The sequence below is a fragment of the Orbicella franksi genome, chromosome 3 (genome assembly GCF_964199315.1).
Source record: "Orbicella franksi chromosome 3, jaOrbFran1.1, whole genome shotgun sequence".
NCBI classification, from domain to species: Eukaryota; Metazoa; Cnidaria; class Anthozoa; order Scleractinia; family Merulinidae; genus Orbicella; species Orbicella franksi.
The window spans coordinates 14,152,470-14,180,373 of NC_138147.1; the positions used below are offsets into that span (position 1 = coordinate 14,152,470).

Below are 27,904 nucleotides of genomic sequence, written 5' to 3' on the forward strand. Positions count from 1 at the left end.
CTCTCTATAGCATTTGACTTCCAGTTTCCGATTTGTCTACTAAAAACGTCCTTGCTTAAGGTTACCGTATACCTTTAAAGGTATCTCGCGTCCAAGGGATGTAGCGCGTCCGGTTTAAACTGTAGATACCTAAACCCCTATATCAAATTAAAGCTTATAGGGCTGGCTATCAAACTCACGAGCGTTTCAGGCGGGCAACTTAATGACGACGATCACTGCTTTCACCTGTCAGAGCTAAATTAAAAAAAAATATGCGGGCGCATTCCAGCTCGTGGCGGGAAGTTCAATAAAGAAAATAAAGCCCTTGAAATGTTTCAATTGTCCATGGCTTCCCAAAAAAATTGTCACGTCTGTTGTTGCAAATCGTCGTCGCGCTGGTATAGCATTGTTGAGAATATTGTGGAAGACGTGAAAAAATGTTTTGATGTGGAAACATCGTGCAATGATGCGTGTTTGTATGCCTCTTGTCGGAGAAATTTGACGAGATGGCAACGAAGTTGCGACAATTCAAAGAGAAAGAAAATTTTTTTGTAAAAGCCCAATCTCGAGGAAAGGCATTTGTCAACAGAATAACCCCAGCTCAACAGGACCGGAGGCTTGCCGCAAAAAATATCACCGAAACCAAAACAACCCCAATATGGTTGCTGCTATGTTTACCGGAGGTCGTGCTGTAGGATATATTTTCAGATATGCTGACATGGCAGATATTTGTAACTCGAGACTGTCGTGCCAGTATCTAAACATAATTTGCGCGTCTAACTGTATTTGTCGAAATTTCTGTTGGAACGTGACTTTCCGGAAGCAATTCTACCTCTAGACGATACAGTGTTGTCAGCGTCTTCAGTAGCATGCAGATTTTTGTACTCGGCTACGGTCTCGTCGAAAAAAGACGAAATAACCCACCCCCAGTACCGGTCAGCGGTACTAGGACTCAGCATGCGTTTTATCTGTTGTTCGTAGCGTGGCTTCCGCCATATTGGTACTGTTACTCGGCTGTTAGTTTTATCCCAGTTTGATTAAAAGTCTTACACGAGCCGGTCGTGCCTTGGTTCTTGTCTTATCTTCTTAACTGGCGTGGTGGCAGCGTTCGGTTCAACCCAAGCCGCATTTTCGCCGTAGAAAGCCTCTTTTCTGCCTCGACCGCGTGAGCCAAAACAGTGCATCCTTCGCTGTGACAACACGTCCGGAGTTCTACATCGTGTGTTATGGCGTCTACTCACCGCGCACCGAAGCAGTGGTGCCTCTCCAAGGTGGAAACAATCAATAGCTTTGAAAACTGGAAGCAAAATCTACTGTACACACTATCCTTAGACAGCAACTTCGCCCCCTTCCTCGCGGATGGTTTTACATGGTTGAAAAAGACCAAAGCCCAACCGCTTCGAGGACTCGAAAACGATGGCGAAACTGTACCACTCTCTCGACGCTTAACTGCTCGTCAAAAAACCAACTTCCTCGAGCTGATGCTGGGACAAATCGCCAATTACTGCCCTATTATTTCACGTAGCACGCTGGTAAAAAACTCAACCTCTCTTGAGTTCATCTGGCAAGCTATTCGACAATACTTTGGATTCCAGGTCACCGGCGCACAACTTATCGACTTTTCTGACATACACCTTGCGGCAGATGAGCGCCCCGAGGACCTGCACCAACGCCTCATGGCCTTTGTGGAGGATTCCTTGCTGCGTGCAAATGACTTAACCCACCATGGTGAACGTGTTTCAGAGGATGAGGAACTTACTCCCACTCTCGAGAACTTCGTCGTCCTTACCTGGCTACGACTCATTCACCCCAGCCTTCCTCGATTGGTCAAGCAGCGCTACGGCACGGAGTTGAGATCTCGCACCCTCGCCTCAATTAAGCCAGAAATCTCACAAGCCCTAACCTCTCTCCTTGAGGAAATCCGCACCTCCGATGACGCTAGGATCCTGCGTGCAGCAGTAGCTGACGATTTTCGTAGCCCCCGTCCGGGTGGCAGGAGTAACTCTAAGTTCCGCACCAGACAACCTCGTCAGGACAAGGTCTGCCCCTTATGCAAGCAAGCCGGTCGCTCTAACACAAACCACTTCCTCAGTCAGTGTACCTTCCTCCCTGACAATGACAGGCGCTTCATGGTAAAAGCGAGACAGATCGTTGGCATCCTCGACAACGAACCAGACACGGACTGCGACCTCGACCCTGATACTCCAGTTCCTGATCCCACTTTGCCTAGCCCAGATGTCGTAGCCTACCGTGTACAGACCCGTCAGTCTCCTTATATGGATGTCTTTCATGCTCACCGTGTTGTCCGCGTCACCATTGACAGTGGCGCCACTGGAAATATGATCCGTCACTCTACCGCGAAACACCTCGGATGTCCTGTAATATCAAGTGCCCAGTCCGTCCAGCAGGCTGATGGCTCTTCTCAACTTCGGGTGGTCGGTGAGATACGAACAACCTTCACCCGCGACAACACAGACTTTACGTTCGAAGGTCTTGTCGTAGAGGATCTTGATGTTGAAGTACTCGCTGGGACCCCCTTTATGGAGGCAAATGATGTTGCTGTGCGTCCCGCTAAGAGAGAGGTGCTCCTTGGCAATGGGTCTGTCTACACGTATGGGTCCAAGTCTCCACCCAGCCCCCTCCCAACTGTTCGTAGGGCTTTTGTTCTCCGTGCTCCTACTCCTTCCAAGACTGTTTGGCCGGAGAATTCTTGGAAGTACAGCTGCCAGACGATGCTCCTCCTGATTCAGAGTTTGCACTTAAGCCTCGTACTGATGCACCAAGTTCACATAAACTCAAGCCATCCCAGTTGTGGCCGCAGCCTAGTGTCGTTTCAAGTGTTGCGCGGGCCATACGCATACCAAACCTGTCAACCGAGCCTCGCACACTTAAGCGTCACGAACACTTCTGCCAAGTCACTCCTGTCTTCGAACCAAAAGAGGATCCAGGCCCGTCTCCTGCTCAGCGTCCGTTACCACCCTCTAATTCCAGTCACTCCGCATCCGTTCAGGTAGACCCAGACAGCATCCTACCTCAGGCCATCAGGGCCAATTTCCAATCCCTGCTTAGAGAGTACGACTCCGTATTTGACCCCCAGTTCCCTGGTTACAATGGATCCGCAGGCCCTTACCAAGCACAGGTCAACATTGGCCCTGTTGAGCCACCACAGCGGAAAGGTCGCCTCCCCCAATATGCACGAGATAAACTCGTCGAGCTCCAAGAGAAGTTTGACCACCTAGAGCAACTCGGAGTCTTCCGTCGCCCCGAAGATGTTGGTATCACTGTTGAATACCTAAATCCTTCTTCCCTGGTAAAGAAGCCCAATGGCGGCTCTCGTCTCGTCACTGCTTTTGCTGACGTAGGCAGATACAGTAAGCCTCAACCATCTTTGCTGCCTGATGTTGACTCCACCCTACGACTCATCGCCCAGTGGTCACACATCATTGTCACCGACCTAACAAGCGCCTTTTATCAAATCCCTTTGGCCAAAGAGTCCATGAAGTACTGCGGCGTTGCCACTCCTTTTAAAGGAGTACGAGTCTACGTTCGTTCCGCTATGGGCATGCCCGGTTCGGAAACCGCCCTGGAAGAGGTTATGTCCCGCGTCCTAGGCCCCTTACTACAAGATGGATCCGTGGCCAAAATTGCGGATGATCTATACTGTGGCGGCAACACACCCCAAGAGCTATTATGCAACTGGAAGAAGGTCCTACAAGCCCTACACAAGTGTAACCTGCGTTTGTCTGCCCACAAGACCATCATCAGTCCCAAGAGCACCACTATTCTTGGCTGGATCTGGACTGTTGGCTCTCTCTCCGCCAGTCCTCACCGCCTAAACACTCTCGCCACCTACCCTGAGTCAAGCACTGTTGGTCGATTAAGATCCTTCATTGGGGCATACAAGGTCCTCTCCCGCGTCATCCCAAGGTGCTCACGTTACCTCACTCCCTTGGATGCTGTAAGGGCTGGTCGTCCTTCCCAGGAATCCATAAACTGGACCGATCATCTAAGAGGTGCATTCCGTAGTGCTCAGAATGCCCTTTCATCTGCGCTCACAATCAAGTTACCCAGACCTGAGGACCAGCTATCGGTTGTAACTGACGGAGCTGTCAGGGACCCAGGAATAGGTGCTACCCTCTATGTGACGCGCGGAGACAAGTTACATGTTTCCGGTTTCTTCAGCTTTAAGTTGCGGGGGTCCCAGACAACGTGGCTTCCATGCGAGGTAGAAGCCCTCTCCATTGCGGCTGCTACTAAGCACTTCAGCCCGTATCTTATTCAGTCGTCCAAGAAGGCCTGCATCCTTACTGACAGTAAGTCCTGCGTCCAAGCGTACGAGAAGCTCTGCCGTGGGAGTTCTCTGCCAGCCCTCGTGTATCCACTTTCTTATCTGTCGTAAGCCGCTACCAGGCTTCTGTAAGGCACGTCTCAGGCGCTGATATCCTCCCGTCAGACTTTGCAAGCCAAAACGCCGCCCCCTGTGAAAACGAGACCTGTCAGGTGTGTTCTTTCATCACTCGAACTAGCGACTCTGTTGTCCGAGCCGTGTCTGTTCAAGATATCCTCCAAGGGAGCGTCCGCCTTCCCTTCACCAGCCGGCCCGCCTGGTTGGCTGTTCAGTCTGAATGCCCAGACCTGCGCCGGACACACGCTCACCTTGTCCAGGGTACGAGACCTTCCAAGAAACTGACTAACATCAAGGACGTCAAACGGTATTTACAAGTTGCGTCAATTGCAAATGATGGCCTCCTTGTTGTGCAGCGTCATGAACCGTTGTCACCGTCCAGGGAGTGCATTATCGTCCCCCGCCAAGCCTTGGATGGCCTTTTGATCGCTCTTCACATTCAGCTTAGCCACCCGTCCTGCCACCAGTTGAAGATGGTCGTCAAACGCTATCTTTTCGCCCTCGATCTGGACAAGGCAGTCTCTCGTGTCTCTGAAGGATGCCACTCCTGTGCGGCACTCCGAAACTCTCCAACCGCACGTATTGACCAGTCCACCTCGCCACCACCTGACGCTATTGGTCGGTCCTTCGCAGCAGACGTCATCAAGCGCTCTTGCCAGCTTATCTTTGTCCTCCGCGAGACTGTGACCTCTTACTCCTCCAGTTTATTGCTTGAAGATGAGCGGCACCAAACGTTACGCAATGCCATCGTCAAACTCTGCTTGGAAATGCGCCCTATGGATGGTCCACCCGCTGTGATCCGTACTGACCCCGCACCTGGCTTTAAGGTCCTAGTCAACGACCCACTCTTAGAGAAGCACAGAATTACAATTGAGCTTGGCCAGGCCAAAAATCCCAACAAGAACCCCATAGCGGAGAGAGCTGTCCAGGAGTTGGAAACAGAACTACTACGTCAGGAGCCTCTTGGTGGTGCTGTCTCTCCCCTCACTCTCGCCGTAGTGACCTCTGCCTTGAACTCTCGTATCCGTTCACGTGGCCTATCCTCACGAGAAATGTGGACACAGCGGGACCAGTTTTCAAACAAGCAGTTACCCCTTGCCGACGACCATTTAATTACCCTCCAGCACAAGCAGCGCCTCTCCAACCACCCCCACAGTGAGCGCTCTAAGACCCCTGTGCAGCAAAGGCGCCGTACTCCCCAGATTGATATTGGTGACCTAGTGTACCTCCATTCCGACCTGAACAAGTCTCGAGCCCGCGACCGCTACCTTGTTGTAGCCATAGAACCACCGTTCTGTGACATCAAAAAGTTCATTGGATCCCAATTACGCAGCTCATCATACCATGTCAAACTATCAGAGTGCTTCAAGGTCCCATCTGACTTGGCCGACCCCTTACGTGTTCCCCACACACGTCGCAGTGACGACTCAGACGATGAAGACGAACCTGGTACCACATCGTGCCCTCCACCCTCTCTGCCTGACATCCCTGATGCCATCTCTTCTTCAGCGCATCAGCTATCTGACAGCTCTCACTGTGTTACACCACAAGCCTGTGCCTTTCCTGTTGACCATACCATGGTTGACGCAGCTACACAGCCGTCATGCCCTGATGACACCCCATTAAAAAACGCAGTCATATCAGCAGACCCTCCCACTCCTGACCTACGGAGATCCTCACGTGTCCGCCGTCCTCCTACGCGTTTTGTAGACTATGTCACTGAACTCTGACTTTTCCTTGCATATAGGTTAGCGTCAAGTACATTCCACTATGTTCTCGGTTCCTGTTATGTGGCATACTATGCCCCTTTTTACTTTATGTATTTACTGCGTTGAAAAGACTTAGGAAACAAGAAGAAAGAAGTCACGCCAGTACCGGTCAGCGGTACTAGGACTCAGCATGCGTTTTATCTGTTGTTCGTAGCGTGGCGTCCGCCATATTGTTACTGTTACTCGGCTGTTAGTTTTATCCCAGTTTGATTAAAAGCCTTACACGAGCCGGTCGTGCCTTGGTTCTTGCCTTATCTTCTTAACTGGCGCACCACAGGCAAATAGGTGAAATGGAACGTCAGTTTCGCGAAAGCGAGTGCAAATTTTGGGTGGAAAACGCGGAATTACAACTTACAACACGTCGACAGTCTACAATCAAAGCTATTTACCCTGCAAACTGACCGAGATGCTAACACCGCAGTGAGCAAACTTCAAGAAAAGGTAACCCGTAACTCGTAGTGAACTAATTTCAATCACCCGAAAGCCCGTTCGCTCGGAACCGTGGATGTGAAAAATGTCGAGAACTACGTATTGGATCGTCTGCCGCTTTGGCTCGGTAATAGATGCATGGATGTATGGAACGAAAAATACATGTCATGGGCGATAACAGGTTTATATATTTGGTGTTTGAAACCGACTTTTACTACGGGCGAACGAGTTTTCGGGCAAAACGACCGGATTCCCCTGTTGTCTGAAAATGGTTGCAGAAAATCGCACACTATGAATCACTGGATGCTCTTTAGTTCCATAAAAGAAACCTAATGTTTATGAAATAACAGTTAAAATCCCCCAGTCTTATGTATTATGTACTGCCTTAGGTATTTCGTTGCACTGAAGTGGGAACTTGTCACCCTAGCCGGTTTTTTGGTTTTGTTGGGTGTTCCCTCGGGCGTCCGCATATTAACTCCATAAACACATTTAAAACATATTTTAAAACTCACCAAACCGTAACAAAAATGTCCTGAGCGTTTTATTCAATTTGTTAATTTAATACTTCATTACTCACCAGTCTATGACGTACACAAATTATTTTCCTTTCAAGTGACAATGAAAATGTGAACTCTTTGCAAATAAGCTAGGCTTATCACTATTTGGCCACATTTGCACAGAACTAAGAAGTAATACAGAAATAACTAAACCAGTACAATACATGGTTCATGAAATTTAATTTTTTTTTTTCAGCTTTTGGTTGGTCGAGAGGGAGTTAGGATAGTGAGAAATATTTTTTTTCTGACCAATATCTTGGCATGATTTGAAAAAAAAAACAAACAAAAAAAAAACAACTAAAACCCATCTTTTAAAATCTCTTTAATATTCTTATCCTTGCCTTGGATGGATTATTAACATGGCAACTGATCACTTCGCCATCAGGGACTCTCGCAACCACAAACCAAACTGGCCAAGATACTAGCCATACCATATATTAACCATTCTATGTACACAGTCAGACAAAGTAACAGCATGTTTGTTGGTGGAGAAACTCCCTGGTGGTGAGGTGACTGGTAACCAGTTACATTCAAATCAGGCGCAGATTTAAACCAGTTTCCACCGTTTTACGGAAATCGGTCAGAGTTTTCAGAATGACTCAGAAACCCAGGAAAGGGGATTTAAGAGAGTTACTGCAAATCCAGAACATTTCCTGGGGAAGCATGGCCTTAGACCCCTCTAGTTTGCACCTGCAGTGCTCGTTGTTTCCGGCGGAAATCGGTCACCATTTATCCTAAATCCGCACCTGCAAATTAAGAATTTTTGTCACCTGTTTAAAAGCAAAGACCTAAAAATGTGTAGTTCCAAAAACATATACCTCTCCCACAGATGTTTCTTTTCTTTGTTTAATGAGATTTCCAGTTTACCTTTCTACTGTGAAACCCCCTCCCACTCAGAATTTTCAATGTCTGACCATTGCTGGTTTAGTTATGAGTTCTGGAGTTCCTAAAACATTTACCTCTTCCAAGGATGGGAGAGGTATATTAGGTTTTTGCCATGTTGATCTGCATTCCAATTGTGATATCTTGGAATAATTTGAAGAAGCTAGTCATAAAAGGGGATAAGTGACGATTTTGGTTGTTTTTTTTTTTTTGCTCCAAATTAGCTGAAATTTTGCATGTGGACTTCATTTCAGCTGAAAGTATTGCCCTGTATTTTTTTTTCACTGGGTTGCTCTTCGTTTTCGAGAAATAACGTATGCAAAAAAAGACACTTTTCCTAGCGGCATCTTTTTGTCGAACGCGAAACAAAAGAAACCTTTTGTTTTGCTGGACAATGAAATCAACGAAGCGTCACATTAGCCGCTCGTTGTTCGCGCCGATACAAGTATCCCATTCATAAGAAAAGGCTTGCTTATTCATATTGTCGTGTTAGTACAGGCGATTAAAGCGCTACGCGGATCGAGAGCAGGTACATTTGTAGTGAGTCGAGTTCGACACGACGCCGGCCCCTCTTTTTTTTTTGTTTGTTTTTTTTTTTGTTGTTTGTTTGTTTGTTTGTTTGTTTTTTTTTGTTGATTTCTCCTCTTCTTTTTGAAACCAAAACATTACAATAGCCCGTTCAGTCGACGCTGCTAGTGCTAAAATAAACCGTTCGAGTTCGCATCGAAATACACCTTCGATTAATAACGTTCGGTGTGTATCGAAAGATTCACCCATTTATCGATGCCGCCGTCGATAAACTTCTCAAGGTCTCTTTTTAAAGTGTAGTTTGAACATTTGAGCGTGAAGCGTTTTCAAAATGCGAATATCAGCGACGCTAGTTGTTCGAGCCGATACAAATATTATATTTATAAAATTAACCTAGTTTGGTTACGTTGTCTCCTTAGCACAGTCGATTAAAGCGCTGCGCGTCGCGTAAGACAACATTTTGTCGTGAGACAAAACATCAGCCCCTTTTTCCCCTGTTAATTTCTCCTCTTCTTTTTGAAACCAAAATATTAAAATAGCCCTGACTATCGATGCTGCTAGTGCATCGAAATACACCTTCGATTAATAAAGTTCCTTGTGTATCGAAAGATTCGCCCATTTATCTGTGCCGTCGTCGATAAACTCTTCAACGTTTTTTTTTTTAGAGTGAAGTTTGAACATTTGAGCGAGTAGCGTTTTCAGAAAGCGAATTCAATGAAATAAAATCAGCGACCCCTAGCTGTTCGAGCCTATACAAGTATTATATTTACAAAATTAATGCCCTTTGATCATGTTCGAATAAACTAACGTTATGTCCTGAGACCGGTTCGACACAACGTCAGCACCTCTTTTTCCTGTTAAGTTCTCCTCTTCTTTTTGAAACCAAAACATTAAAATAGCCCTTACTATCGATGCTGCTAGAATAAACCGTTTAAGCCCACCTTCGATTAAATAATAAAGTTCCGAAGATTTATAGACCGATTTAAAATTCCGTCACGCGTCGATAAACTTCAAGGTCTTTTTTTAAAGTGAAGTTTGAGCATTTAAAGCGGGCAACGTTTTTAAAAATCTACAACTTGAAAAAGGCAATGCGCTCTACGTCACAGAGAACAACGAAAACTCCGACAGCGACATGTAATCGACGATAGCCTAAAATAGATTAAGTTAGCTTGAGTTCGAAAACCGAACGTTCGATGTGATGGGCCCCGGGTATACCTTAACCTTTCCCTCAACGGTAACACTAGCCAACAAAGCGAAGAAACCTGCGCTAGTTATGGCCAAATTTTGAATGTCTATAACAGTTCAATGAACAGTACATTAGAAAAAAAAATAGAAAAGAGAAGAAAAGAAAAGTAGAGTGTGCCCTGCCAGGAATCGAACCTGGGACCCCTTCACGCCATACATAGTATGACGCTCCAGCGCTTCTTCCCACTCAGCTACAGGGCATCGGAATGGGAAAATTTTAACTCTTTATAGTACCAGGTACCCTGCAGACCTCCCTGGGACACTTAATTTGGCTTCCGTCGCCAGACCGGAAGAAAATAACCATAGAGAAAAACCGCTATTAAAGGGCATGTAAACCCACAAATACAAGTTTTCCCTATTCGACGCAAACAGCAACGAAGAAAACGAATTTGACATTTATTTTGCTCCTTTCGGTTTCGTTAAGGAGAAAAACAGCTTTTACGAGAAAAATCCCCTTCCGGTGAAAACAATAGCCATCTGCCGTGCCGTAAGCGGTGGAACACAAACATTTCGCAATAGGGATTCCATATGAGAATTCTGTGGCGGATCGGGAAAGTGGGAGTAGCTCGAAGGATCTTTTATCGGATGACAGCGATTCAAATTTGGTGAATTTGTATGATAGTGATGTTGAAAATTCAGTTGTAGCTGTGGAACAATCTGGGCCTCGTCCGTATCAATTTGAGCCACGAAGGGTCCGATAAAACGATCAACAAGAAGCCAGCTGCCCAGAGCCAGATGACAACAACTCAGACCGTCTTGGAAACACAGACTGGTATTTAATCATTTTTGCAATTAAATTACATTTTTAGCAGATGAACATCAGCCGGCGCATAGTCAGATTAGCGCGCAAATAGAAGCTCACCAAATTTTGTTGTTGTCTCTTTTCCCGACCTTTCTTGGGTGCATTAAAAGGTGCGAGTGTCAAGTATGTCAGCCAAAGCCGACTGCTCACGAAAGTGTTTGCTGGGCTGAAATCGGACAGGTCTGGCAGAAAGTAGAAAATCAGAGGCCAGAAATACAAATTAAATGTATTACCGAGCATCCAGGATTTCAGTCAACCTGTCTTGATGTTTGGGTGCTTGAAACTGCTTATTACGCATTCAGGCAGCAGCACGGCGCAGATAATCACACAGGAAACGAGTTTGTTTACTTTTATTTTAACTATCGCTGTTCAATTGTCAGATTTACCTCTGCCGTAACTGGCTTTATTTTGGTACAACACTAGTGAAGATAGTTGTTTCTCTGTATTTTTCGTGTAGGAGATTTCGATACATTGCCTATCGGCAGCTTGTTCGTTGGTGCTGGGGTTATCTTGGTAAACATGTCCGAGTTGCGCTGCCATCTTGTGCTGTAAACAAGATCCGAAGCACCTTTCCAGCCGATTTTGGCACCACGTTTTCTGGGTTGAAGCCACCAACCCTGTGAGGGATAAGAAGGTGATTGCTAATTGACATCATAATTATTGAAAATATGTCACAGCACTGGCAGCAATGGGCTTAACATATACAAAGACACAAACATGGTTTGCCGTAATTACCTTTCTAGTTACTCAATGGTGTGCAAAGCGTGACACATACTGCACTACTGCTGTTTCTTTGCAGGGTTTCTCAAAGGAAGCAGAGATTATCTGTGTTGCGAAGAATAGCAGATAAAGTGGTTGACTACTTACCCTATTAACCTCAAGCTTTTGAAGAGCTTCACTTCTTCTATGCCTTTTATCGGCACTGTCAGCCATTTCCGGTTGTTCGCTGCCTTCATTTTGGATAGGCCGCTTTCGTTTGTCGCAAGAATTTGTTGCTGCTGGAGACTGTATCGTCTGTACAGCACCAGAAAGTAAAGGACTTTGCTTCTCAGCCCCATTTCTACCATGAAACTTTTTTCGTAACAATCCGGAGAAAAATGAATGTTGCAAATAACCGAATGCTCCGTCGGCTCTACGAAATCGACCCTTTTCACGTTCACTAGGCTCGATTTCCGCCTTGAACAAATTTTACCTGCTACCGCCTCAAATTAGCGTCCTTTGGAAACTTATGCATACTATGGCCTGTTTTGTTCGAATTACTGCAAAACTGAACGACACAGCGTTTTACCATTATGAAGACGTGGTGTTTTTCCAAAAGAAACTATGTAAACATGTGCTTATTTCACAACGTTTACAGGCAAGACCTTTGACTTCCCGTAACTAAAGGTCCACCCGTGACGTCATTTGCAAGATCGCGCAATTCAAGATGGCAGATGTTTAGAACTTTGAAGCGATTTTTCAACGTAAAAACGGGCTTAAGTGAACAAAAGATCTACAGATTTAGAAGATGTCATGTATGTACTAAACGACTATGTGGTCCCCAAAATAGCATTTTTTGGGATTTACATGCCCATTAAGCAGGTAAATACCGCATCCAATCACGTTGACAGACGCCTGCCAGATAATCTGGGAATATTCGTGGTTCAGTTTAGGAAATTCAACAAACGATTTCAACAATCATTTCTTTTAGTTAGAGTGATAGAGTGAATAACTCGGCAGAACGAGGAACACTATAAAACGTTTCTTTTGTTAGAAGATTTAAGATATTGCACCACATTTATGCAGAGTATCATTTTGCAAGTAAGCCCCTCCCGGGAGCAGAAGCTTTTCACGCGCAAATTACCAACGAATACCAACGTAGGTTGCGTAAAACATGGCGAACAATTTTTTGTAGAAGTTTTGCTTTTCTTTAGGATTTGTGGTACCCTGTCATAATTTTTCACATTGTTAGAATAGATAAAATAAAGGTAGCTTTTTAAAGTGAGTTTCGCTCGATGACCGAACAAAATCGAATTTAATCGTTCGATTAAGTTCGATGAAAATATAGTTCGATTTCGTTCGATGTGATACCCCGGGAAGATTAACCACTTCACTTCACTTCACTTGACGTTTATTGTGCAACCTCTTAGAAGATATAAATGCATGTAGACCATAATCCGGAACAAGAGTTTCTTCGCTGTTTTTGATGGTCGCGTTGGAAGAGACACAGCAAGCGTTTCACACTTGCGAGTTGTACATGTTTGTTTCTTGAATTTCTTCCTGGTCGAAGGGGCTGAAATTTCCCGTGTGAACAGATCACAAAATTGCTCCCGGTAAACCGAGCCAGTCCGGTGACTGGGCTCATATGAAGAGGCTCTAAATCACTTGATTCGCCAATGCGCACGCGTACATGAAATACGCTCCCATATGTATTAGCTACTACATCCTGTATGTACTTCACACTGTCCGCAACCTTCCCTAAATTTCCATATGGAAGAGCCAAAGAAAAGGAACACTCCTCCTCCTACTCCTCTTCCACATTTAAAGCGGCAGAACGCCCTTTGGGGAACTAAACTCCTTGAAGCCTTAAACCCTAAGGGACCTGTTGCAGGCTGACTTCGTGCAGCCTTTCGGGGGGTCTTTGCCTCCCACATAACCAAAATGTGAAATGATAATTCTTAACAGATCAACAAAGATCGCTTAGGTAAACACGGCCAAACATGGATCAGTAATTGATTGCGATAATCATACAATTTTCCTATAAATAACCAGACGATATATACCGTTTGATTTGATATCTGTCGGCCGATTTTACAAAACAAGGAAAAAGTTATGGTATTCATTGCCAAAGAGCAGCCCCGCGAAGACGCCAGGCTGCGAGGCGGTAGTGTAATAAAGTCGCAGAATGAATCTCAAAGCGATGTTAAGGTAGTGCAGGGTAACTTTTAGGACGTAATGCAGAACAGAGAATGCATTGTTTTTCGATAAACTTTTTAAGGTCTTTTTTAACGTGAAGTGTGAGCATTTTATCGTCTAGCGTTTTCAAAAAGCGAATTCAATGAAATAAAATCAGCGACCGCTAGTTGTTCGAGCCGATACAAGTATTGTATTTATAAACTTAATGCTATTAGGTCATGTTGTCTCTTTGGCACAAGCGAATAATGCGCCGCGCGTCGCGAAAATTAACATTTTGTCGTGAGACCGGTTCGACACAACGTCAGCCCCTTTTTTCCTGTTTATTTCTCCTCTTCGTTTTGAAACCAAAACATTAAAATAGCCCTTACTATCGATGCTGCTAAAATAAACCGTTTAAGTTCGCATCAAAATCCACCTTCGATTGATAAAGTTCCGAAGATTTATAGACCGATATAAAATTTCGTCACGCGTCGATAAACTTCAAGGTCTTTTTCTTAAAGTGAAGTTTGAGCATTTAAAGCGGGCAGCGTTTTTAAAAATCTACAACTTGAAAAAGGCGGTGAGCTTTACGCTACAGAGAACAACGAAAACTCCGACGGCGACATGTAATCGACAATAGTCTAGAATAGTGGAAGGATCGAATCTAATAAGCGTGATTCGCTTTTCTTTCTGTTTTCTTCTTTTTTCCTTTTCTTCATGTCACGAGCTTCCGTTTTGCATGCGGATACTAGGGCCGATTTCTTCTGTAAACAATATGGCACAAAAGATCGTTTTTCTTTGAAAAGCCTTCCCGCGACGAAAATTAAATTACCGCTTTCTATGTACTGAGTTACAAAATGGTTCTAAGCAGTTTAAGCGGTTTTGCTGACAATAACCGATTTATTTCAAAGGAAACGACGCTGATAACCTCCTACTTTAACGTTTTGTACCAAACTAATCAATGATATGACACAGGAAATCAAAACTGAGCATTTTATTTCTAATTGGCACTATTTTAGATATAAATAAGCTATAAATTAAGTAATAAGTAATACCTATGTGTTTGTAAAAATTAGCTCTTAACATTATGGAGTGTATAGAACAGTTCGAAGAAAACTAAACATGTTTCAAATAAAGCTATGTTAACTATTTTGAGATGCATTACTGGAAATTTTGGACAAAAGATTAACTACTTATGGTGAAAACAGTTCGAGGACAGCTAAAACATGACATACTACTACTTATGAGTAAAGCTACTAAAAATGATACCAATTAATCGTAATTAAGTCCTATAATAGTAATCGGCGCAAAGACTGACAAAGTTTTTACCAGTCCGCGGCGAGCTCGATGTTTACAGTAAATGAAACTCCCCCTCCCCTCTTGGTTCTTCTGATGCTAAACTAATTCCGTAGTAGACTACCGTCAGTCAAAAAAGGCATAAAAAACTCCTCCAACAGACAATTTCTCGATTGGACTCGACATAAAATGGCGAGCATCCGGGTTTGTTTACGAGTGTTTAACATTACCCTGCCTGTAATTTTTAAGCTATAAATTACTACTTGGTAAGTAATACCTATGTTTTTATAAAAGTTGGCTCTTAATATTTCTATGGATTGTGTAAACTGTTCGAAGAAAACTAAACATGTTGCATTATTTGAAGTTTTGGACGAAAGATAAGCTACTTTTTAACTATACAAATAATCGCTTATTAACGTCTAGTGAAAACAGTCCGTCGAGGACAGCTAAACATGGCATGCTACTTATGAGTAAAGCTACTAAAAATGAATTAGAGCATTTGTGAGTGAAATTTTCAGATAAGAATAAGCATCTCATGCCACCAATATAACTTGAAATTTTCAGATGTTTTGGATCATAGAATTTACGTTTCTGAGCAAGTACTCGATAAAATACTGGATATCGGAAAGACTCAATGGAAATAAAGGATTTTGACGGAAAGAAAATTTTTTCTAACGACGTATGGTTAATATACGCACGTAATCATGCACTTGAAATTTGGAAAAAAATGTCCGCGTAGTATTGGTACTGCGTGAATCAGCAAAATTATACCAAGGAATTGGTTGTTTGCCAATCGTCTAGTCACAATCCTCGTTTTCGATTGAGTCTTCGATGGTTGGGTTACTAAAAATGTTGACATAAAATTGCCGCTGGAGCTCAGGCACAAATTTGGCAAGTTTTTCAAGGTCTTTGACTTTGTCTGATTTCAGTGGAATGGGCTCCGTGTAGAGTCTGGGTGGTGCTGCTGTCTGCTGATCCCCGGGCCTGGTTATTTTTATTTTTTTCCATGGTTCATCCTTTTTGAATCCAAACCGCACCCAGACTTCTCCAGGGTGGTGCTTCATTGCCATTGCTTCGTTCTCTCCCTTTTCCTCGCCCCACCCAAAATTCATCCAGTGAATGTCTCTCAGCAAGACCCTCTCCCCGTCATTGTCCCTTAATACCGGTTTATAACGTTCCTCCGTATAGGACTTCCAATCATGGAAGTCCTCCTGTCGCATTTTTGTCGCGACAAAGGGTTTCCTCAAGTTTGTTTCTTCAATTACATGCACCCAGTCTTCTGGAACAAAAACTTCGGCTGTTTTTTTTCTTCTTTCAATTTGGGCGAAGTCTCGATCATTTTCTAAGTATGTGTGCCCTCTTTCTAAAAATTTGTGGTCGATACGATGGTACATACCGTTGTTTGTCAGCTCTGTGTAGAAGCCAATGATGGCATTGTTCTTATTTTGCCCTCCGCATCCGTCCGAGTAGCTCACTAGTGATCTGAAACAGGAAATAAACTTTGATTAGTGTTACCTAGTATACCAATCTAATAGAGGCGTCAGCATCCCTCCTGGGATGCACAAGGAGAAATGTACGGCTAAAACTAAATAATTTAGAGATCCTTGTTATCCAACATCACGATTAGCTTAATGAATGTGAATATATGAAATAATCATATATGATAAGGCGAAATCCTTTTTCCCAATATCATTTTTAAGAATATGTTTACAAATTGTTTAAGTGCCCACATTATTTTTCAGTCTAGTAAGAGGTCGTGATGGTGAGTACGGTTAATTTTTCTGATTTTGTATTTTGTCAATTAAGTAAATTCTATGCAACTGAAATAAGTGTAAATAAAATTGAATTTGAACTTGAACTTGCTACGACGTTTGGCAGTACAAGAAATAGAGTTTTCACGCATTGGATAGACTGTGACGGTAAAGCCTTTTTTCCAAGTGCTCTCGTTTCAGTAACAGTTCGCACGTAACTCTCAAATGACCACAAAAATTTTCTCCTTTTGAGACGCTCTATAAAGATTGTTTCTATAATTCTTCAAGTCAGTGACCTTAGCGCGACATTTTTTTAATACTGTGTAAAAAAAGATAATAAAAAGCAAGGTCAGCTTGTTTGCGGTTTAGATGTAGCGCAATTTTAAGTTTATTTGATCGGCAAAATGTTTATATCAACACCTAAACGCTGTGATATCGTCGCGTCGTATTTTGTTTGATGAATATTACTCATAAACTGTATTACTGTTAATAATGTGCCAAAACCACCAAATTCTCTTCAGTGTGATATAACGACGTTCGCACTAATTTGCAGGTTTCTCTACTCCATAAATTAGAATTTCACCAGCATACTAGCCTGCGAATTCAGCAGCCTCTCACCGCTCCGGCCGCTTAGGGTCACGCAGGAGAGGCCGGAGCGGTGAGAGGCTGCTGAGTTCGAAGGCTACCAACATGCTTCTTTTCTTCAAAGAAATAAGACTCGGAACACTTTATTGTAACCAAACAGGGAACTTACCTTGCTCCAGATCTGAAGTCTGTGAAGAATTTATGCAAACATGAGGCAACTTCAGATGATCCCTTTTTACCCGTTGTCTCGTCCCATAAATATAGGTATCCCTGTGTCGCTACGCAGTCGTGAATTCCGAAGCTGTATGTCGACAGCTGTCTTAAGTAGTAAACATCGTTGTGGAATAAGTTTGGCGTTTCTAAGTTCTTTTGAAAATCAAACGTAATCATATCCACAGCATCTTTTGACGTGGTGCTTTGCCCGAGAGTGCGGGTTTTCCCTCTCCAACTCTTGCTGGCTGCTTCTTTGTCTTCACGTTTGCTCTTGTAGCCAGCTTCTGAATTTTCGTGGTGAAGTCGTTGCTCCTCCAGTTTTTCATCTCTTTCATCCTCCCTGCACACTCTCAACGCCATTTCCAGGGCCTCGCATTTTGCGCAAGTATCCGTTCTTGGTAGACCAAAGCCAAGGTTAAACTCGGTATTAAAAATCTCCCTGTACGAATACAGGGATATTCGGGGCTTAATAGGAGGCGGGATTGGGCGTCTGTTTTCTTGTTTGCACCTACAAAAAGTTATTGAGCTAGCGTGAGGTCCGCATTGGAGAAATATTGATCAAGTTATTTTTTGCAAGTTTATGGACCGAGCCGTGGGCGAGGTCCATAAATACGGAAAAAAGGTCCGAGACCATTATATAGATGTCATTGAACTAGCTAATATGAATTGAACAAGCTGCAGTTCAAACGTGCTACACTGAAGACCTCTACTTTCGCTGAATCATAGAACAAAATTATTGTAGGCTAGGCACACTGGAAAAGGTTTTCATTTGTTTTTTTTATCTTCCAAAAACGCAATTCTTCAATTTAGTCAGCGTTCTCTCATTGGTTGTTTCTTAGCCACGTGGCTAAATTTATATGTATAAATGCGAACAAAAAAAATTATGTGCTACGTGGCTCTATACTTGGGAAACATCGGGAAACATTACCATTTCCCGACGTACCAGTAATTAAGTATATTTTATTCTTGCGTATAAGACGACTAAACCCTACTGTCCCTGCTTAGCTATGTACCTTATGATTTCTTGATTTCTCTTGAAAACCTCCGGCTCGTTCTTTTCCAAGTACCCGAGGTACATCCGGTTTACGGACAGGTCTTCCGAAAGAAACTTCTTGTGTGGTGTCTTCGCCCTCGAGTAATGCGACAACTGAGACGGCTGTGACTGGATGTGAGCCCTAACCTACATGAAAGAGTGAAATGCACGTTAGCAAAGACACATGATGAGAACATTTTAAGGCGGCCGAACACAGTTTTCGCGCGCGCTTTTACTGATGCAATTCAGCGTGCGCACAAAGATTGCAAAAAAAAAAAACAAACATGCCGTCAATAGAGCGATCATTTTATTTACTCAACACCCGCAGTATCTGTGCTATTTTTCTCTATAATCGAACGCAGTGTATTGATGGCTTTAGCCTTTTGTTACAAAGATATGTTAGAAAAGGTAACGATGCAAAGAACCCAGCAATTCTCCGCTTTTTCTTTGTTACCGAAACGCATGGGTAGTAAGTAAAAAAATTGCGATTGAATGAAAAATTGCACTCTCGGAAATACGCCTATTTCTCGAGAACCACTCATTAGAATTTCACGAAACTTGGCACGAAAATACTTCAAGAAATAAGTAACTGGAATATTGAAAGTAACTGAACTTTAACAAAGGAAATTCTAGATATTCCAGTGAAGCTTCAGCAAGGGATAATTAAAGATCTCTCTGTTAAATTACTAGCAAAATGGTGTTAACTTGTGAGAATCGTTACAAGCTTGTTGCATGCAAATTATAACGAAAATCTAATGACTAGATTTTGTACAAATAAACAAAACCGATTTTAAAGGCCTATTTATATTTATTCATGTTGCCATGGCAACGGCACATACGTCAGCTTAACCAGCAAAAAAAATCAAAGTTTGTGTTGTTAACTTGCTTGCTGCCATTTTTGGCGACCTAGGGATCAAGGGTTTTAGAGAAAAAGGTGAATGAAACACAGGTATCAAAAACTGTGTTCAGCCACCTTGAACAGAAAATCACTAACGTCGCGAAATGAAGTCAGAAGTAGAATAAACCGTCAAGAAATGGTGAAAGCGTTAGGTTATTAAACTGACGAAAGTTTAAACGCCAACCGACAAATGAGGGGCGTTTTTCCATCTACCGTGAACGTTTAGCTAGAATGGATTTAATTACCAAATCGTGCCCTGAAAACCCCTGTTATAAGCCCCTCCAATCTTCCCGTTTATAGTTTTACCTGGTTCTTCAAGTCATCGCTTAGTTTGTGCGGGTGGTTGTTGTGTTTGCCACGCATATCCACGGGTGTGGCTTTAGAACGTAAGTTCTCCACTCGCCTCTTTGTGACCCCATGTAAGGAAATAAATGCTTCCCTGCACACCTGTAAGTTGAGGAACAATATAAAGGAAATTAGAGGGTCTGGATGGGATTAACTGACATAATAATAAGATAATAATAACTAAGAAATTTTCAATAACTGTTAGCTGAGATGGTAGAATTTTGCCTGGATATCCTTGAACTTTTTGTTAGGTATGGGTTATTTTCTTGCCTTGTTTCCACTTTAGCTACATCGTTGCTATAGTGATTCATATCTCTAAGTCAATAACAGTCTTTGAAAACGCCAGTATGCATACGCTAAGAATAGTACTGTTGATGCAGTGTGTTGCTGTACTGTTGTGCAGTATTACGTGCTGTGATCTTCTGTAATTGCCAAATTGTTCATGTTTTGCTGCTCTCGCGCGGTATAAATTAAAAGGAAAGAAGGTCCTCGAGGTCTAGTCAGAAGTGTTTGTTGATATCAACTGCAATTTTCTGGCACTCGCTGCACAGCTTTACTAGCTGTGATTATGGCGTAGCTCAATGAAACACGTGTCGGCGCTTGGCCGAGTCAGTCAGATTCTTAAACCACGTGGTGCAGTCTGACATTTTATATTTGTAGAACAGTCCCAAGCTTTCAAAAAACACCAGATTGAATCAATTTCCCTAGGTAGAAGTCTTTTCTTGCCAAAAATTGTCACTGTAATGTTAGTTCTGCAAAATGCACTGTACATGTCAGTTTTCAGTTTTGACGGCATTTGCGAGCCAAGCTCGTTTCAGTTAACTAAAGAGCTTACTTTGACTGCTAGAAGTTTCATGACTTCACTTGAACGATTGACTGTTTTTTCTCAATTGCCTCTATTCGTTATAGGAGTTTTGACGAGTGAACCAAGGGATATTTCAAAAATTTGGTGAGTTATTTAAATATTTAACAGCATTACAATTTACCGTTTCATTTACCACGCTCTTATTCCCGTCTTGGGTTGTACGGCTTCGTTTCAATATATTTCGATAAGAAAATATGTGGCATCACCACTAGACCTAGACCACGAGTAATCCCTCTTTCGCTTACTCCCAGACGCTTACTCTGTCGAGTACGGTAAATAAACTGCGAGGAAAAAAATGGCCGCGAGACATCCTGGGGTTCGCCTGGCAAGGGAGTTTTTCCTCGCGGTTTTCGAATCTCGCATCATGCACGACGGACTAAGCGAAGGAGCGTCTACTCGTAGTCTACACTAACAGGCGGACATCTGGTTGTGTAACGGGATATAAACAACCACGAAGTTTGCAAAAGCAGCGTTTTTGGCAAGCTCTCAAAAGGATAAGTAGGATTCATTTTACTGTGTGCACTCTCTCCTTTGCTCTAAAGTCCGCGTGCAATTTTTTGCAGGGTGAAATGCGAAAGCGAGCGAGCGGCCTCGCCGATCGTATGATCTCGCGCAAGACTGACTTCTCGCAATCTAGGATTCATTAGGCGCTTCACACGAGTAAAGCCTTCTTCCGTTACGTTCCCTTTCTTGCCGCTTGCCAACCATAATAATAATGAAATCAACTGAAACTTGAAATCTTCCAGTTCCACTAAGTATCAAACTCATAGTTTCCACGATGTTTGGTCATTAAGCAACAGTTCTTATTCTTTAAAGTAAGCCATATATTTTGCCCACCATTCCTTTAATAGGCAAATTTTTGGCGCCTTGTTGACCCGGCGTTTAATCGACGCCCGTGCAAAAATAGGGTATTTTCCGTGATTCGTGAAAGGCCTTTGGTTTTCACGGTAAATGACAGGTAATGACCGGCAGCCGGTTGAGGTTTTCAAATCACTAAATGACCGACAGCTTGATATTTCAAATTTAGGGAATCGAACGACGCATCTACTTCAAACTATCTTTTGTCAATTTTTTTTGAGGGAAGGGCGGATGTGCACAGGCTAATTTTCAAATGCTAGCCTCCTGCGCAGACCGTTTTTGGGCTCGTCACGCAATCTTCTTACCCCAGGAACGCCTGCTAAAACCAAAGGCACATTCCTTTCCCTTTGTTTGCGCGCGTCCTGATCATGGCTTCGGACTTTAAAGGCAGCGAAGTTTTGCAAGAGACTTTTAACGACTTTCGCTCGAAAATTTTCCAGTCGATAGATTTTTTTTAAATTTTACTGCAGTCAGATTATGCATATGGCTACTTGTGTCAGAAATGCACAAAAATTGGGGGTCACCGACTTCGTTTTAGAGATAAAGCGTGTGGAAAACTACCATGATTTTGAAAAATTGTCTCACGTAATTTAGCGGTGAGTCAACGGGAACGATCTTAGTCATATTTTGTAGAAGTGGGTCTGTTGCGTAAACTAATATTCTAAATGTTGCCAACTTTTTCACAAAACATAACCCCCCAAGAGGCATTTGAAACCGCCGCACAGATAAACGATAAAGCTCTCATAGATCTGGAAGGTTCTCAATCGACAAAAGATAGTTTGAAATGGACATGTTCCTTAAAATCATACATTCTGAAAACAAGAGTACATATGGGTTTTAAATTGCGTGACCAGTGTATGACCGTGACTGATCGTAATTTTCCCAGCAAAGGCAATCGAACGTTCGGAGATAGAACTCAATCGAACCGAATCGAACTCAATATTGAGTTCGATTGAGTTCGGTAATCGAACCAGATATCGAACAGGATTACGCGCCATTACAGCGCCGAGCTACAAACAACCAAACAAACTCTCAGAACTTTAAATTACTCAATTGAATTTACGTACAGTGACTTTCCTTGCCATTTAAAAGTAAATGGAGCTAAACTTTCGTTGATTACTCGTCGATGGAAGTGTAAAAGGGGCGAAAGGTTGACGATTACTGCCGGTTCACACAGAAAAATTGACCAACACGACAATTTCACCCGCGCTGTTTCAAGCCGTTACCGTGGCCGTGGTCAGAGATAGGAGAATCCGGACCCCGCTAAGAGCCAATCAGATTGCAGGATTAGTTACCGTGCCCCCTTGGGAAAGAATAAATAATGATATATACTGAAGTAATTCGAGCCTTCAAAAACGTTTTATTGATTTTTTACACCAGTTAAAAAAATCAAGAGTTGAGAAATTAAAAGTTCGATTTAGTTCGATTGTCCAATTATTTTTGTGAGTTCGATTAGGTCTGATTGCCGAACTAAATCGAACTCAATCAATGAATTGAGTTCGATTGAGTGCGATTGGATTCGATTGACTATGCTGGGTAATTTTGCCACAGAGAGATGAGAAAATGAGGTAGATTTATCTTGATTTTTTTAGCTTAAACGTACACTTAACACCCAATTTTGACGACAATAAGACTCTTTCGCAATATTCCCATACTTCTCAAACACACTTTCAAAACAAAAAGTCAAATCGTTTGTATGGGTCCCCCCTGTGAAGATCATCAATCTTTGAAAAACAAGATTCTTTAAAACTGAATTTAGATTATTTCCTACAGGCTGAAGGCTAAGAAAGAAGAAACATCAGATAAGAAGAAAAAAACAAGCCGTGAAGAAAGATTAAAAAAGAAAGAAATAAAGAAGAAGAAAGGAGAAAGAAACAAGAAGACAGAAAAAAAGAAGAAAGAAAAAAGAAGAAAGAAAAAAGAAGAAAGAAAAAAGAAGAAAAAAAAGAAGAAAGAAAAAAGAACAAGAAAGAAGAAAGAATGTCTTTGTATATAGCTTTTTATTTTTTACCAGCCATATTTATTTTCATAGTGTCGTTAGTTATTTTGCTTTATTGTAAATACAGATGTATTCGGGAAAGTGGCAGAGAGGCGGGACCCCCGGATCAGGCTGTAGTCCCGGCATTTGTAGTCCCGGCGGGGGTACCCGAATGGGTAACCACGCCGAGGCTACTATGCATGCACTATTATTTCAGTAGCATGTTTACCCTGGTTCGGGAAACCGCACAACGCTACTTTCCCGGCCCTCAGCTAGCAGGCTCAAGTGAAACAGTTGAGTTTGGCGTTGTCTAGCTGAGGGTTTTATTTTATGTATTTTATTTAATTTGGTGTCGTTTTGTTTGTCTCTGTCTGTCTGTCTGTCTGTCTGTCTGTTTGTATCACTGCATGTGTGACCGTCTGTTGGTTTAAATGTATGGCGTCTGTCTGTGTAACTGTGTATGTCGTTACTGTTATTTTGGCTCTCTTTTCGAACGTTATTGAAAACTTTTTGTAAATATTACCTAAATTAAGAAAATAACGTAATGTTCTTTTTTGGAAATTGTATTAAATTATCTATTGGTCTTTTTTATGTCAATGTGAAACAACTTGTGATTTTTTGTAAATACCATTATATCCGAAGAAATATTTTTTTTTATTTTCAAAGTTTTCTGTCACTGTTAAAAAATACTGTAATTTATGTCACAATTTGTCTTCATTTTTCATTATTTTAGTGGTTTTATTAATATTTGTAGATAGTTAATTTTCGTGCGTGTTCGTCCTTTACTTGGTTGTGCTGTGACATAAAAACAAAAATTATGGCATTCCTTTACGGCCCAGCAATTAAAAGCCTTGAACAAAACCACTTCTTCAACGTTCAACATATACTTAATCAATAAGAAATACAATTCAATAAATTGCACGCTCATCCAGTCGAGGAAACAGCCGGATCTTAACAACAACAGGAAAAATTCCGTTAGTTCTTGAAACGTTGGCAGACACTTCCCAAATGATTCAAAGACTCGCCGCTGTTCCACAGGACCAAGTTCGTATTGATATACCGCGTTTTTGAGAAGGGGAAGGGAAGGGGAAGGAAGAAAGGAGTTCCCATCCTTCCCCTCTCCCACCCCCCTCTTTTTTTTTTTTTTTTTTGGCTCTCGCCCCATTTTCCGCGCAGACAAAACACTGAAAATCCCGTTCCTCGGTCTTTCTTTGCTTCCAAACGCGACGGAAACGCTTGCTGCGCAGGCTAGAAAAACGCTACACGCTTAAAATGCTCAAATTTCACTTTAAAAAAAGACCTTGAAGTTTATCGACGCGTGACGGCTAAATCGGTCCATAAATATTAGTCGAAAGTGGACTTAAACATGTTATTTTAGCAGCATCCATAGTACGGACTATTTTAATGTTTTGGTTTCAGAAAGAGGAGGAGAAATAAACAAGAAAAAAAGGGACTGACGTTGTATCGAACCGGTCTCAGGACAAAACGCTAGATTGTTCGAGGCTTGCAGCACTTTTTTCGCTTGTGCTAAAGAGGACACACGAACATTGTGTGACAACGTTGTAAATACAGTATAATATTACTTGTATCGGCTCGAACAACCTAGCGGTCGCTGATTTCAGGTCATTGAATTCACTTTTTGAAAACGCTTCACGCTCAAATGCTCAATCATCACTTTAAAAAAAGACCTTGAAAAATTTATCGACGACGGCATCGATAAATGCACGAATCTTCGATACACACGGAACTTTATAAATCGAAGGTGTATTCCGAAACGGTTTATCTTAGCACTAGCAGCATTGATATTACGTTCGGCTGTTTCATTGTTTTGGTTTCAAAAAGAAGGGGAGAAATTAACAGGAAAAAGGGGTCCGACGTAGTGTCGAATCGGTCTCACAGCAAAGTGTCACTTATCGCGACGCGCAAAGCCTTAACCGCTTGTGCTAAGGGGGCAACATGACTGTAGTGTGTTCAATTTTGTAAATACAAGACTTCTATCGGCTCGAACAACTAGCGCTCGTTAATTTTCAGTTCATTGAATTCGCTTTTTGAAAACACTACACGCTCAAATGCTCAAACTTCACTTTAAGAAAAGACCTCGAAAAGTTTGTCGACGGCGGCATCGATAAATGGTCGAATCTTCCGATACTCACGGAATTTTATTAATCGAAGATGGATTTCGATGCTTGAATGATTTATTTTAGCCCTAGCAGAACGGTTTATTTTAGCACTAGAAGCATCGACAGTACGGGCTATTTTAATGTTTTGGTTTCAAAAAGAAGGGGACATATTAAAAAAAAATTTAAAAAAAATTAAAAAAAAAAAAAAAAAGAGCTGACTTCCTGTTGCACTCAACTCACCAATATGTCAGGAGCGCTTCCGATTCGCGTAGCGCGTTAATCGTTTGTGCTAACGCAACAACATCAAATATTCAGAGCTTTTTTTATGAATAAAATGCCTGTATCGGCTCGAACAACTAGCGGCTAATGTGATGCTTCGTTAATTTCATTGTCCGGCAAAACAAAAGGTTTCTTTTGTTTCGCGTTCGACAAAAAGATGCCGCTAGGAAAAGTGCCTTTTTTTGCATACGTTATTTCTCGAAAACGAAGAGCAACCCAGCGAAAAAAATTACAGGGCAATGTTTTTCAGCTGAAGTGAAGTCCACATGCAAAATTTCAGCTAATTTGGAGCAAAAAAAAAAAACAACCAAAATCGTCACTTATCCCCTTTTATGACTAGCTTCTTCATTTGATAAACAGGTATAATCCACTTACTTAGTCCATTCTTCTGTTAGCAAAACTTGATAATAGTATCTCCCTGAAAATATCTGTGAGCAACCTAAGGCTTATGTTACCTGCAGGTATTTATGAGTCTCATCAAAACGAAGACTGGGCAGAGTAATTCAAGCCTCATCTATGCAAACCAATCAAAAGGAAAGCCTATCAAGTTAATGCCAGTTTCCCAGCCACAGACTGGAAGTTCATCTGCATCTTCTAGCACATTGAAAAAAAGGAGTCAAGTCATTAAGAAATTTGTAGAGAGTGTAGTGTCAGAAACAAAGATGGCAGATGATATCATACATCAGACTGCAACATCGATTGACAGAAACAAGGATCAGTTTCTGAAGTCATTTTCAGAGGGAGGTCTGAACATCATAAAGTCTTTTACACTTAAGCAGTAACTTTTATTTGGAAAACAAAATTGAAAATTTTCAGTTGTTACATGTGCATTTTGCAACAATGCAGCAAAATAATGAACTAGTGTGAAGCCCGCATGGATAAAAAAGAACTTAATTCATCCTGCTAGCCCAGTGTGTGCCATTATCTCAGCTCTGCAAAACATTTTAATTTAATACAGGTTACCAAAGACATAAAAAAGAAATAGTTTCACGTAAAGTGATTACCTACCATCCTAAAATCTACACTGTATCAGTACTAGACAGTATAACAAAAACAACAGCCTGTAACACTTTTGACATCAAAATGAAAAAAAGCTCAACCCACTGTTTGTCTGAAATTTATCATTATCACAGTTGACATAAGCTTCTTTCAGGTTACATAGCTTAAAGCCCATATGCCCAGTACTCCTCTCTGTCACCATGAGGTAGCCTTCCTTGCGGTCCGGTGTGCTAGCTTTGGTCACTGGTTTCCTATAAACTTTCCAAACACCAACTTGCTTCAAAAATTTCATCTGTTAACTTTCCATGTCCCTGAGAAAGCCATTTCCAAGAACACCATGGGCATGGAAGCTGAACACTGCTCAGAGAGTATACACCCAGAGGTCAACAGGCTTGAAAGGACTTATGCAACTACACAAAAATATTAATACATGTGATCGCTTGGCACTGGTAGTCAAGAGCCAGTGGCTTAAAGGCAACTCCACCCTGACAAACTTCAGGAAACCTAAACACAGAAACAGATCAAATGCAATTGTAATTACAACAGAAGAATAGTTTCTATATTGAAAATCGAAAAGTTGCCAAGCTTCCATAATAAATGGGGACTTAAGGCATATTGCACTAAAATATTCTACGATTCAGATAAACTGTAACCAGCTGACATGTGGAGAAATGTTGTTTTTTTTTTTCAAACTGTAATTATTCCTGTAGCTATAGTGATGCAGGTAGTAGCAATATACTTTTAAGTCTTAATTTATAGCTGATCATGAGGAGAACTTTATCATACATGTCAATCAACAAGTGCAATGTAAGTCATACAATACAATAACATGAAATGGCGAAAACACAAGAATACAATACAATACTATTTGCCAATACTATTTACCAATATTACATTGGTTCTATAATATACTTTTCTGAATACCTTTTACCGAGGATTTATCTTCAAATTAGTACATCACGAATCATATACATGAAGCCTAGTTTAGCCTGCTCCACAAAACGTTCCATCCACATCATTCAGTGCTTTCACATAATTCACATCAATATGTGCCATTATGGATTTGCTGAATTTTTGTATGTCATAAATGTTAACACATCTTGTAACAACAGAAAACTGCAGTAGTATAGAAAACCAATTTCCCTTACACCATGTAGGGCCTAGGGGTATAGTATCACACAATCAAAACCATTTCTCTCATTTAGGGCAATTGC

The 27,904-nt window shown here is 42.0% G+C and overlaps 1 protein-coding gene and 1 pseudogene across 2 annotated transcripts; one reads left to right on the forward strand and one right to left on the reverse strand.

Moving 5' to 3' along the window:
- The first annotated feature begins 1,063 nt into the window (after positions 1 to 1,063).
- On the forward strand, positions 1,064 to 27,362 carry LOC145481411 (uncharacterized; annotated as a pseudogene). Its single transcript, XR_014048638.1, has 2 exons — positions 1,064 to 6,594; positions 26,153 to 27,362. The product of XR_014048638.1 is annotated as an uncharacterized LOC145481411 (transcript).
- Positions 15,130 to 27,746, reverse strand: LOC145480406 (uncharacterized). The gene is made up of 6 exons (XM_081458687.1): positions 27,680 to 27,746; positions 27,121 to 27,194; positions 19,553 to 19,693; positions 18,329 to 18,495; positions 17,272 to 17,823; positions 15,130 to 16,248 (listed from the first exon to the last, which is right to left on the reverse strand). Exons 1-6 carry the CDS (start codon positions 27,744 to 27,746, stop codon positions 15,564 to 15,566), a joined length of 1,686 nt encoding a protein of 561 aa, XP_081314813.1. The 3' UTR covers positions 15,130 to 15,563.
- Between the last annotated feature and the right edge of the window lie 158 nt (positions 27,747 to 27,904).

What these genes read in the sequence shown, in the direction of transcription:
- LOC145480406 (XM_081458687.1), bottom strand. Translation starts at nt 27,746, where the DNA reads ATGGCACATATTGATGTGAATTATGTGAAAGCACTGAATGATGTGGAT. An exon ending in TGGAACGTTTTGTGGAGCAG is followed by an intron (nt 27,195 to 27,679) that starts GCTAAACTAGGC and finishes TTCTGTGTTTAG; the next exon opens with GTTTCCTGAAGTTTGTCAGG. An exon ending in GACTTCAGATCTGGAGCAAG is followed by an intron (nt 16,249 to 17,271) that starts GTAAGTTCCCTG and finishes TTCCTGTTTCAG; the next exon opens with ATCACTAGTGAGCTACTCGG.